At 32.7% G+C, this 13,812-nt stretch overlaps 1 protein-coding gene across 2 annotated transcripts; it reads right to left on the bottom strand.

Annotated features, from left to right (window-relative positions):
• Positions 1-23: 23 nt before the first annotated feature.
• Positions 24-12,348, bottom strand: LOC143445131 (uncharacterized). Of its 2 annotated transcripts, XM_076944018.1 has the most exons (9): positions 11,613-12,348; positions 11,078-11,165; positions 7,277-7,362; positions 4,707-4,845; positions 3,861-3,955; positions 3,646-3,698; positions 3,426-3,529; positions 2,643-2,698; positions 24-1,918 (listed from the first exon to the last, which is right to left on the bottom strand). In XM_076944018.1, exons 2-9 carry the CDS (start codon positions 11,142-11,144, stop codon positions 1,715-1,717), a joined length of 804 nt encoding a protein of 267 aa, XP_076800133.1. In that variant the 5' UTR covers positions 11,145-11,165; positions 11,613-12,348; the 3' UTR covers positions 24-1,714. The 2 variants fall into 2 exon arrangements, with proteins under 2 accessions (XP_076800133.1, XP_076800131.1); XM_076944016.1 differs by lacking the exon at positions 11,613-12,348 and having other exon boundaries at positions 11,078-11,468.
• Between the last annotated feature and the right edge of the window lie 1,464 nt (positions 12,349-13,812).

The following is a 13,812-nucleotide window of genomic DNA, read 5'->3' as shown; positions in this document are numbered from 1 at the left end:
TACAGCAAAAATTAACCTAAAGCTCTGTAAAACCGAAAAACACAGTAATAATAGGAAAATAATAGCACACAATAAAGAGATTACCAAAACTGAAATCATTTTTATAGCTTGGGGGGAGTTCAAACAAATTTGTTGAACCAATTATAAAATACCAGATACAAAAGCGTTTTGTACAAGATAAAAAGCAGTAAAACCAATTTAAACAATAAACAGTGAGCTTATGTGAGACAACAATGGCGCCACAGGGTATCAAACAAGGGTTCGCTTATAACAAGCCTAATGCTATAACCGTTCAGTTAGCGAGCTAATGGTAGTGGAGTAGTTAGAGCATTGGGCATATAATAATACTGACACACGTACAGAATAATACAGTACCACTAAATGCACATTCAGTTTCCAACACACATTGGCTACATAAACTGGCTTAATTTAAGTCAGTTTAAGCCCAGTTTTCCATTTAAAACAATCGCTGCTGGTATCCAGATACTTCTTAGACTTTTCTGTTTCAAATTCACAGCAAAAAACTTAGAGATGATCCAAGTGACGCAATATTATGGTATAAGGATATACAGTGAGACTTCGTTAATCCGAACCCTGAACAACCGGAATCTTCATTATCCGACACAAAACTGTCAGGGACGGATTTCTTTCTATGCATTTTACCCCTTTAATCCGGAAACCCCGCTGTCCGACTCCGACACAAAAGTTTTAGAACAACTATGCTCAATAAAAAAACAAAAAAATCTGATAAACCGGATTATTAAGAGTGAAGCGAAAATGATTAACGATTGTCCTAGATACTCCTTAAACTCCTCCGAATACTTTGAATTGGAGTAAGGTGCATACCGCTTTTCAACACATGGCTGCATTTGCAAGATTTATTGATTTTTCGCTTTACGATAATCCGGATGCCCCGCTAAACCGACATTTTATGATGAAACAAAGTGGTCCGGATTAACGAGGTCTGACTGTATTAAGCGGTGGCTGAATGTATTACCTAAATTCTACTGCATATGATTATATTGCAGCACATGCAGGGACATAATTGTGAGTTACACGGCTGGAATTTATGTAAGAAACGTAAGAAAATATGTATACAAAATACAAGGAGTTGCAAAATTACAACAGTCACAAAATTATTAGAAGAAAAATGTTGACAACAGAAAAGAAGAAGAACGAGAGCTCTTTACCAGGACTGTTGAGCAGAAAGTGTAACAAGTTTTTGGAATAAAATAACGAGACATACATGTTAAAATATTGTTAATGCATTGCATTGCATCAGTAAAATAGATAAATGTTTTTGTGTAGCAGCGCATCGTTTGAAATTGTATTGCTTGCGCTATGTGTAAGAATAATAATAACACTTTCATGACGTGATGAGACATATTTTTGTCTCTATGAATATTTAATGAATATAATGAACACAGCCTGCATGGCTGTGTTCAAGGCAAGAAATTACAAACAATTTTTTAAATCTGTCTTTGACAAACATGGAATGAAAAAGATCATTTAACTATTGATACACTCGCTTCAAACATGCAATACATTTCAACACATGATGGCAAGGTTTTTATCCGATCTGATCAAGTTTTTAAGGCAAGAACTAATTAATCAGTTATTAATAGTTTAATATACTGTAGTAGTATTCATTAGCTCTAACGATATATTTCGGTCATGGCGATTGCTAAAACAACAATTCCATTTCCAAAGTGGCTTAGTTGTAACCTTTGAATGTTGCATTTAAAGGAAGGTTTGGGCAAATGTAGCTACAATAAAATCCCTCTACGTCATCTGTACGTAATCTATCGTTCACAAAGTCAACCAAGTTATCATGCGAATTATCTTCAACATGGCCTTCAATCACAAGACGTAGGCCAGCATTATATTCTTCACCATTGCAAGCCTGTTCAGGAGCTCCCTGTTAAGCAAGCACACTATCAATGTGTTATTCGAAACAAAAATATATATGAAAATATTTTATGACAGATCATTCAGCGCAAGCAAAGGTTATGTAATGATTATAACCAATGTAACAAGTACTCTTAACAGAAGAGCTGCTGTAGCTTGGGAGTATCAAGTTAAAAAGTATCAACAGTTGCAGATTACTTTTCCAAATTTGTAACGGTACTTGGACCAAGTTCCTTCTTTTTTTTCACTACTAGCAACGTATCAAGGCAAAAGGAATGCACATGACTGAAAGAGTTGGCAAACAAAGTATCTTGCACAGATATCAGTTACGTTGCAGACTAGACCAGCGGCTCTCAACCTGGACATTCAACTTTACCAGGGGCAGCAAAATCGTTAACTTTAGTTTTACTATAACAACGTAAATCTAAGTAATTAATCCCAAGATTAATGTTTTCTCACATGCAATACTAATAAATTAACAAACATCTTTAGCTTTTATAATAGCTCACTAAATACAAGACTACAATTTCGTGCCAAAAAAAATCTAATCTAATTTCCAGAGCCACGGACAGCATCAATGAAAAAAAAACAGCTTGTTTCGGCTGTAACTCAAAAAGGCAAAACTGACAAACATCAAAAACTTTCAGCAAAACTTCTGGAAATAAACAATCCTAATAATGAGTACTGTATCCATGTTTGCAAGGTACAGATAACAGAAGAATGCGAAAACTTACTTTTATATGATAATGCCTTATATCACATCCTGCTTTAAATGCAACAGCAAATCCTCCTATAAAATATCATTTCATATAATAAAAAACTATGGGAAATTTAACAAAACTACACAATTAACAAATAATTCTATTGTGTTTAAGAATTTTATGCAATCATAAAATTGACAAATAAATTTTTTTACAAGTAGATGAATTTCAAATGACTTCAGCCAATATTTGTTACATACTAATTTGTGACTGATATTCGTGTCTTTAAGCATTAATGCAATTAGTCATGTTAAATGGATTAAAAACACATTTTAAAAGTATAAAAGCTTTTATTCATTTTCTTGTTTTCATTTTTTGCTTAGCTTATTAATAAAAGAGGCCTATCATTATTGTTAATGTCTGCCTAGTAGTCAACACCTAATACAAGAATCAGAAAATTAGGCTCAGCCACCATCTACTTTTGCAGAGTAATATTTTTCCTTATTTCTCTCACATATGACCATTGGCCAGATATGGTTTGGTTCCTTATACTGTAGGATCCTAGTAAATTTATCAACACTAAATCTACTGTAAATTATTATCTATCCCTATAACATGATAACTGTAATTCATGAACCAATTCAGAGGTACATAACAGGTTTTTAAGTAATATTCCAATTAGACAAACAAACAAATGCTCATGAAAAGATCACTTCGTTGGTAAAGGCAAAGGAGTTGAAAACACAAGTTTTTAAACAGCTGCATTAAATTTAGCAACAGGTTGGTGATTTTTTTCAAAAATATTAAAACTTTTACCGTTGCTTGCATGGGTTTCACTAAACCTCACAAAAAACGTTTCGTCTTCTTTGTCTTGAAGCAGTTGTTCAGCATCGTCCTGAGTCATGTGTCCACCAAACCAACTAAGGGAACAAAACAGGTTACACCGGAAGTTGAATCAAAAGTTTTAATACTAAAATAATAGCAATAAACAAACAATTGACAAGTTAAAACAAACTTGACTGGGATGAATAAATACCATAAATATTCTTTTCCATTCTTAGCACCCGCATTTTTCAGCAAACGTAATATCTGAAAACAAAACTGGATCTGAATTCACAAAATTTAAATATCTCAATCCACAAAACCCAAAACTCTTAAAATCTCGATAGCAACATATGGCAGATGTACAGAGCAAATGGAATTTCAACAAAAAATTGTAATAAGAAGTTAATTTTGGCTTTATAAACTTACCTGGTTCAGGAAAAAATATGACTGATTTACTTTTTTCATGCAACCAAAGGCCTTGGTTAGTTGGATGAATCTCCTGACGCTAACAAGCTGCGAATCTTGAAGTGATAAAAATGAGAATTTAATAAAAAACTTTCAAAAACAACTGAATTTTAAGTTTTCTTTCCAGTGCTGCATTGATACACTTTCATTGTCTATTGTTAAATTTATGAATGTTTAATATTGCAGTATAATATTTGTTTCTATTAGCAATCTACCACAGTTGTACAGTATTGCCTTAGTTTTGCATTCATGTTCAGCACAATGCTCTAAAAATATTACGCTGACATTAGCGATAATTTATATACATCTACCTATAGCAACCTAAATATACACTAGGTTATGTGTAAATTAAGAATACCTATCAATAGATTTAATTTTATTTATGTAATTTAGTAAACAATAAATGAATTTCTTTGTGCAATAACCTTTGCTGTGATATTTTCGTTACAAAGCAATGTGATATTTTTGCTGCCATGTTTATTCTTGTGTAAGACGCACTCCAAATTTTTTTGTAAATTAACAATCCAAAAAATGCAATTTATATACCTCTACATTCAGCCTTACTACTTAAATTATATCATTGCCAAAGAATGTTGCCCTGAAATAACTATCAAATACATATAAAACAAGTCTACAATTGGTCCAGGCATTATGTGGGTATATAAATACATATATATCTCACATTAATATATATATATAAAACAAAACATGAAAAACTGTGCAACTTAAAACTTTTCTTTCTAAACACTGGTGTTAAAATGCATCTTAGAACATGTTTTAAATCTTATAACATTAGTTCACACAAACCTTGTTGGTGTGAAACCAAACCGTCTTTGAGAAAATACTTTATTAATTTCCAAACATGTTGCCCTTTTCCAACGGGGATGTTGCAGTTATTCATACAAGTTTTAAACTCTCCCTCAATTACATTCATTGGCAAATAGAACTGAAACAAATACAACAAAATTGAAGTACAAATAGAAAATAAGTCTTGCTTAGATGTTAATCAATAATAACAACAACGGGTCAAAAATTTTGTCTTCAGAAAATGTTTGAAACAATACAAGATTACAGCTCTCTGAACTGATGTGATGTGAAAAATTAATTAAGGATAACCTTAATAAAGTTAGGGATTCTTAAGTAAAAAGAAACATTAACAACTTTAAACAAAACTGTATCAAATGCATCCAAAATACAATTTAACAAAACTTCACCACATAAAAAATACATTTTATCTTGTTATTTCCATTTTATGTAAAAAGCATATAAGAAATACTTGTAAGAAATTTTCACTTATGCATAATCAATTTCATTTAATATGAAATAATTAATATCTTTTTAGCACAAAAGCCTTCTGTCAGACTCAGGCAAAGAAATTGAACCAAATCATGCAAAAAAATTAATTAATCCCTTTACCAGTTTATTCGAAGTAATAGTCAGAAATAATTGGAGTGTGTCCAAACATCACTGCTGTCCATAAAACAAAAACTCTAATACCAGTTGTGGTGCCCTACAGTGTTGCGTGCATGCTCAACTTATTGCCTAAGTACACCTGACTTTTTTACGCATGTTTATAATATTGTGCATTGTTTGTGATATTGGACTACTCAATGAAACATCAATGCATTGAAGCATAGCAAATTGACCGGTACACATTCAAGAATTTCCTGGAAAACCATAGTTAGACTGATTAGATTTTAGAACAGTATTTAAATTTAATCTTTTGTCCACTCTGTTTTTCTTACTCTGTGCTGTTAATTTGTCACCTCCATAACACGTGCGCAAAATAGTCGAAGAGTTACAAGAAGATCAAGTGAGTTCAAAAATAGAAAGAGAAAAATGATTTTCATGAAGAAAACACAAACTTCATGCATTATTATTTTATAACATCATAATAGGGATGACCAAAGTAAAATTCTAATGGCTTCAAGAATAGAGATAACAAACCCAGAAATTCGAATCTAAACGTTTCATATCTAGTGAGTTGCAACAATGTTGATGAAATGCAATTTAATTTAACTAAAACAATCCTAAGTCGTGAATAACCCAGTACTAAGCGACAGACTTCTTTAACATTGTTGTTTCAAAACCCTATAAGTATTGTAGACCTATAGACCTATAACAACATAGGTTATAGAAGATAGGTTATACTGTTATAGCACCTAGAAGACCTATAAGCCTTCTTATGCAAGCCTGAAAAAGCAGCATTGTGCTTAAACGCCGTACCTATCTCTACCTTGAGAAACTGTTGCATACAGTACTACAGTACTTCGAATGAATGAACGTAAGTTTGGTAATTTGCCCAAGAAATTTAGCGACGATCGACATAATTAAAATGCATTTTCATCAACTTTGACATCAACTTTGTTATTTGCATTCGTTTAAAAACTATAAATGTCCTGAACACTAAACATACGTCTTTCTATACTTCTTACTTACACTAACTTATAATGCAAAATAAATCTCTCCTTGACCACAAACTTACAACATGTCTTCTGAGCATAAGGTTGTGAGTTGCGACTTGAATGTAGAATGAATAATAATAAAAAAAGCTTTCTACTGTGTTGACTCTTGTATTCATTTTACGAACATATCTTTTGTTTGCATGCACGACCTCAAAGTTTTATTACAAAAGCTTTGTTTTTAAACATGCGTCTGTGGGAATGCTGTTAATGTTTCATCGCATCTTAAATTTAGTTGTCTGTGCAATAATTGCCTATTTCCATACTGGTAGCCCACGTCGCATTTAATTTCTTTTTTCTTCTTTGTGTCTGGGCAAAGCGTGAGCTAGACGTAATGTGGCACAGTTATTTGTTACAAGTAAAGAGGTAATGACTGTACCCGGATAACGACAACAAAACTTGGGGCCTAGCCAAAAACCTTCTTAAAGTTATGCAAGATCAATCACGCCTTGGCCACACGTCCAATGCACAATAATTAGTCAACATAAGGCCACTATGTCATCGCAACCAAACTTTTCCATTCTTATCTATTGAAACGATAAACCAGAAAAAGGTATTGCTTTGGTTCTTACATGTACATGGGTATGTCATACTTTCTTGCAGGAAGGAGAAAAACGTAAGTGGACTTAAAAGTAGAAAAAAGATGTTTCAATCCCAAGGTTCGTTAAACCACACAATGTGGATTCAAATACCTGTGTATTCGAAATTGTGCTTTGGCCATCCCCAAATAATAACATAAAAAAATCTAAGTAACTAATCAAATATTATTAAAAATAGATTCCAGATATAAAACATTGTACTTAGGCAGGAAATAAACCTACAAAAAGTTATCTTTCAAAATCAGAATGAAAAACTACTCAATGTTTTCAACAACATTTGATTTTGAGGCAGCTACTACCTCAACATTATACTTACCCTTCTAGACTGAGACGAATTATGCATACTGTCCCAAAAGTTTTTGCTGTGCTCACATGCAAAGTAATGTAGGATGTTGTTCTCATCTAAAAATAACAACTCCACATAAAAACTGCTACTTCTTGAAAAATTAAAGGATTTAAGGCAGTGGTTCCCAAACTTTTTCAGCTTGTGGCACACTAGAAAAATCATAAAACGCTCGCGTCACACTTACAAGAGAAGAAAAGCTGCTTTAAAAAAACTTACTTTCACGTGTTAATGCGATTGATGTGCTTATTGGATGGACATGTGCTTATTTATCAGCTATTGAAGCAGTTAGAGCGCTTTTAAGTCGCATATACTTGTCTGCATGCCTTATTTTAAATATTAATACAGTTCTTTTCCAAAATTCCACAAAGATTCGGGCACACCTGAGAATCTGTGGTGGCACACAGTTTGGGAATCACTGAGTTAAGGTATAAAAAAAACATAACATTTGCCTCGTCTGTTATGATTTTTGTAACAACCAACAAGCAGTTGGCCAACAATTTACATTCCAGATTAAAAGTTTGTGCTGTCTATAAACAAACCAAAAAAGATGGGATGCAATCTGACTTAAGCACATAACATCCTGTATGCCTTAAACTTTATGGAGAACACAACACATGAAAAAAATGTAATTTTCCCAATACAGTAAAAAAAACTAATTCTAATTCTAAAACTAATTGAAGTTGTTCACTGTGTTTTACTGGTATTAAGCTCCATAAGCATCCTTATGAAACAACCCGTTTAAACTAACTTTGTATTTGTACTTCTTGGAATCTGGAAGATATTCATGCTTCTGTTATTGGCAATATTTTGAAATGAATTATACGTTGGGACTAACTAGCAAACTATATTACAAAGACATGCTGAGTATACGGTATCATATGTTGTGTCAAGGCGCTCCTCTTTAGCAACATGTGGTGCAGCATCACTCATATGTTGCAGCCTGTGCTTCGCTTTTCACAAACATGTTGTTTATAAGCATACCTATAGCCTGATTCTTCGTGGAAACTTAAGTACAAGCCATGTATGTTAAGCATAATAGCCAGCCATATTTATTCACCTGCACACTAATAGGTGTCTCTACTCCCTATGTAAACAAATAAACATATGTGTCTGTTTCCAATCGCCTAGGCTTTTTTTACAAAACAATAATCAATATCGTGCTAGACAACAAGGAGAATTATCAGTTTTAGGTTTCATAAATTTGCCAATGACTTAGATAAGCCTAACCATATAAAAATATCATGTAGAAATAGATTTAGCCAACTCTTGTTAGGATTAGAAATTTATTTGTGAAAGTGCACAAGTTTCTTAAGATTTATCTATATCATACATTTAATGATCATAACATATGATACCATCCAAAACATTGATGTCTCTAGGTTAGTTATTTTATTTAAGGAACTTTTACCAAATATATTATGCTATTAAATGGCAGAATATTAAACTTACAAAATAACTCATTTCAGTGTGCTAAACCTACTTAAGTTGAGCAATGTAAACTTGAATAAAAACAGTGTGTTTTAAGCTAGGGTAGGCTATATTGCACAGTTCTTAAAATTACTGATGGAATGACCTACTGATGCGTACCGCTATGTAATAAATGGTAGTGAAAATTTTCCTAATATTAAAATTTAAAGATTTCCTTACGAAAAAATCATGATAAAAATTGGCTAAAAGCTATCAGGTAACATTTAGCTAAAATTAAAAAATGAGCTATTAAAAATATGAGGTACGACAGGATACCTATTAGGCTCATTCAATATGTAATCAATGAGCCAAAATCATACGCATATGTGTACATCTTATTACTTTTTACAGAAAAATGCGAAGGATGAATTTACATGTTTGCTGTTTGTCAATTTAGTTATGACCAATCATTAATTTATATATTACTTGGAACGTAAACATGCTTTCCATCTCTGATCAAATTCATTTTAGTTTAATGAAAATGAAATTAAAAGTACTGTATTTAGATTTGGCCACTATATTTAACTGTAGCAAGTGCACTGTTATTAACGTATATCAAAAGATCATAAAAGTTTTGCACGTAATACTGTTCAAGGGTTGAATGGAAATCAACATGACTCATTGCAGATGTTTCAGTCTTCTATGCCAAAGAGTTTCGCAATATTTCCAAAGTGCATGTATATCAAATAATAATATCAGATTATACAGAAATTGGTGTGGCAAAATCTCATAGCCTTGATCAAAATTGTGCAACATTTGGCCATAAGAATGAAAACCATAAGGTGTACTTGGCATGATATCTAATTGTGTTATTGCTTACGCCAGTGAGCTGTATAGTGGCAGCACATCAGACAAAGTAATTACCGGTACCAAACACCAAAGTGCGTTAGATCAATTAAATGTTGGAGATCTTATACTTGAAGACAAAGGTTATTAGTTGCAAATCGCATTTATTCGGAATCTTGGCAATAATGGGGTGATTATTACATATTGAGGAGTCGAAGTCATAGAAACAAAAAAGGAGTTGGAGCCGAATGTTTTTGGTATCTACTCAACAGTGATTTTGTACAATTACTGCAAAGCTATACCGGTCTATTTTACAAATGCTAATGCAGTATATTTTATGTGGCCAACTACTGTAGCAGTTGATGTGGCTAACAACTACCGTTGGACGTGCTTGGTCATGATGCTGAAAAGCATTTGTTACAACTTTCCAAGATCTTTTTTGGCTTGCTCTAATAGCACTCAACATCAGTTACAGACACTTTTTTCGACCAATACCAACATAGCCCCATGTGATAATACTGTTGAGGATTAAGGCATTCTCATGATGGTGCTCTTGGACTGCTGCCCTTCAAAATCTACCTGCAGTGAGAATTCTGGAATCAAATATTTGAAGTTGGGTGTTGGAACAATTACTTTGTCAGACATTAAAAATATAAAAAACAGTCTGCAACTCTTTTGTAAAGTTTTCATCTGTGACAACTAACTCACAACTTTTCTTTTATCCGGTTTGCTCATGCCATCTTAATTTTAATGGTAATCTAAAGATACTCTTTGCAGGTGCCACAAAAGCATCGGTACCTAACTTATCATCAGCACCTTAACAAATTTATTGTTTCACTTTGACATCACCATATTATCTACACTATTCAGATTTTGATTGGATTAACCTTCTTTGTGGTTAACAAAGTAGAATTCCATTTAATAGGCTACATCGTGAAATCAGTTTGGATTATCATCGAACGTTCGTTATGCTCAATTTCTGTGTTGCCCTCGACAACATGTATTTTCATTTTGAACACTGGCCCTGCATTTCTACACCATCCAACTTTGACTAATAACACATGACCACTTTCATAGGAACTGATTCCACACTTCACCAAAGTTGGATCCGTTTAAAAAAAATCGCAAGAGCAAGAAAGCTAACAAATTACTGGAAGGGTTTATCATCAGAGCCTAACAGAGGTAAGCATTGTCAATGCCCAGCGCATTTAGAGCAGCTACGCCAAAAATCAGACCAGAAACATATAATTGCGAGACCAGTGTTTTAATTAAAACACTATATACCAAGATAATAGCAATTACCAATTTTTTCTGATTAATTATTATTGACAATACCATGTGCAGCATTGTTATATAAACTATGTTATATTTGTATGCCATTGACCAGACGATAATAAAAATAACTACATGCAACAAACAAGTTCAAAAAATATTATAAATACTGTAGTCCAAAATATTAAAATCATTACATATTTTGGAAATAAAAATTGTAAAAAACCATAATCGTAAATTAATTACCTTTTACAGATAAATCTACAAGTTGATTTTCTTCTTGTATAGGAACTGATAGTGGTCTTGCACACATGTTACTATGAAGTGATGTATTCTTAAACAATTGTTGAAAATTGATAAATTAATTACTGGTGATTTAAATTTGTACTCATATAAAATTGAAGTTGTGTAAATGAATTACGTGCAAATTTTTGCCTATCAAAGATAGTGGTAATTTGAGTTTGCAGCAGTAACTGAAGGTTTTACAAAGGTTTTTTATAAACCAAACAAAGTGGTTTTGAATGATCATCACCACAAATCTCGTAAATTGAAAATTTCATAAAAATTTTAGGTACAGAAGACAAACACAATTAGTAGTTGGCAGACCAACTTCATTACGAATTGATCTCTGTAACTTCTTCCATGGACCTAACTAGTAGTAAATATCGTGTCTCATTTCTTATTCAGTCATGTAGTAGAATAGCTCAGGTTTCGTCTACTTTGTTGCCTAGTACCTTGCCAAATTGAAAACGAAATAAGGTTTAAAATGTACAAGCCGCACCTAAGATTTTTGCTCCATCCCGACTCCACCGGTCTTTGAAATTCACACACAGACGGTAAAGCAAATGCAGTTTCTATCAAAGTAAAACTGACTTGTTTACATGTTATTTTGATCCGTTTATCGACAACGTTCAAATCGTACTGAGAACAGGTTTGGAGGGATGTGGGTATATGAGAATTTAAACTTAATTAACACTAATATGTTGCTTTTAGGGTTTCAATATGATATGGTTTTAAAACGATCACCATGTAATAAGTTGATGCGATTCAATATAGGCTCACACAGAGCGTCCACACACGACGGCTAGCACAATCGAATGACCTCGTTGGGTAATCCGAATGACATTGGTACGACACAAACTTAAAGGGAATAGTAATTAAATTAAATGATAGTAATTAATGGAAATTAAAGTTAAGCATGCTGTTTCCCCACAAGGTGGTGTGCCAGTTAGAAAAGAAGGAAATCACATAAAATAACAAGAATGAACTAACAGTTTCATTGGTCAACAGTTTCAAGAATATAATAACAATTTCATTCAAACATTATCACACACTGAAAAAAGTTCAATGCTAATTGCAGAAATAATGCTTGAAAACCCACATCCACTAGTCTTTATGCATTGTGATGATAACTTTATGTAATGTTACACCAAATATATTGACTATGGAAAGTATATGGACTACACTTCCTCAAAAACTTCTGTTAAAAGTTTTGTTTATTTTCATCGCATTAGTAATGTGCGCTATGAATATCAATAAAAAGAAAACATTGTCAGGATGGTAATTAATGTTTGGAAAATGTTTAATTTCGTGAAATTATAATTATAATTTCATGATGTTGCTGTTCTTATTTCGAGTTGAAATAACTTGAAATGATGTATTAATTTTACCTTTGTGTAAACGAAATTCCACTTTAAAACAACGCATTTTATGTGGGAAACATATACTACTTAGTGCAGGCTGACTGACTCTTCATCCAGATTATTTTAAATCAGCATCTCGAAGGTAAAGATTTTTTTTCAGTTTATTCATCAGTTATTGTCGTGGGTTCCAAGCAAATCAGTGCACTAAAGCGTAGATAGTTTTTTAAACATTTGTGTGATTTAATTTTAACAACTTAATTAATAATTTATTCCAAAAATTGGAACCTCTAACTATTAACCTTCTTTTACATTTTTCTGTTCAGTTCAGGGTAAAAAATAGATCATCTTGTGATGTATTATACTGTTTGTATTTCACAAAAGTAATTGGGGGGGGGGGGCTGGTTGTGTATTACAGGAGGGCGAAATATAGGCAGGGGCGGATTAGCAAACTGAATCAGCCTGGGAATTTAAAAATTCAAAGCAAACCTTGTCATTTTTGTGTTAAAAAATTTGAAATCAAAATGAGTTAATAAGTAAAAAATATGTGTTTGTGGAAAAAAGCTAATTTTTGGAAGAATTCTGCACATAAATACTGGTTTACGCTAGTTTATTTGCTACCGTGAATGTCATTCAGAATACGAGTGACAACTTGATGCTCAACCCACCAAAAAGTGGGTCAATAAAATGCCCATTGCTTACATATCTTCACGTTAAGCTTATTCCTACTTTAACATTAGCTAATATACTTTCACGAAAAAAAAACAGTAAGGCAGCCACATAACCATTTCAAGCAACCTTAAGCTCTATCAGTGTGAAAATATATTTTTTTTACCAGTAAATGTTGATATTTTGGCTAAATGAGGGTTAAATCTGAAATATTTTCAATTTTATTTTGCAACGGCTTTACAAACCGCAAGTAATTTTGACCTTGGACAAACATTCTGTCTAATTTTTCACGAGTTTGAGCAAACACACTAACTCCCTGACCGGTCTCTTGGACCACTGTGAGCAACATCAGACATGCGCACTGTGGCCATTGGTATGCGTTTATTTTATTTTCAATTCAGGTTGAAACTTTTTCTTGTTTGCAGCACAGATTTTCTCAGCTTAGAGGGAACATTGCCTTTGACCATATTTACACAAAACAGCGTTTGCAAACAAATCTTGACTTTTTGGAACTGGCACAGTACAATTTACTACCTGATCTTAAACTTCTGATGGATGACGTGCTAACTTCTGCAAAAAGTTTTTTAATGCTCATCAAACTTGAAAACGCCATTTCATTCAACCTCTTTTTTTCTCATGTTTCTCTTAATAACAACTTTCTTTATTTTATTT

Source organism: Clavelina lepadiformis, chromosome 2, assembly GCF_947623445.1.
Source record: "Clavelina lepadiformis chromosome 2, kaClaLepa1.1, whole genome shotgun sequence".
Classification (NCBI taxonomy): domain Eukaryota; kingdom Metazoa; phylum Chordata; class Ascidiacea; order Aplousobranchia; family Clavelinidae; genus Clavelina; species Clavelina lepadiformis.
This window is presented reverse-complemented; position numbering and strand designations above follow the sequence as displayed.

What these genes read in the sequence shown, in the direction of transcription:
- LOC143445131 (XM_076944018.1), bottom strand. Translation starts at nt 11,144, where the DNA reads ATGTGTGCAAGACCACTATCAGTTCCTATACAAGAAGAAAATCAACTT. An exon ending in ATTCGTCTCAGTCTAGAAGG is followed by an intron (nt 4,846 to 7,276) that starts GTAAGTATAATG and finishes TATTTGTTTCAG; the next exon opens with TTCTATTTGCCAATGAATGT. An exon ending in AATGGAAAAGAATATTTATG is followed by an intron (nt 3,530 to 3,645) that starts GTATTTATTCAT and finishes TTGTTCCCTTAG; the next exon opens with TTGGTTTGGTGGACACATGA.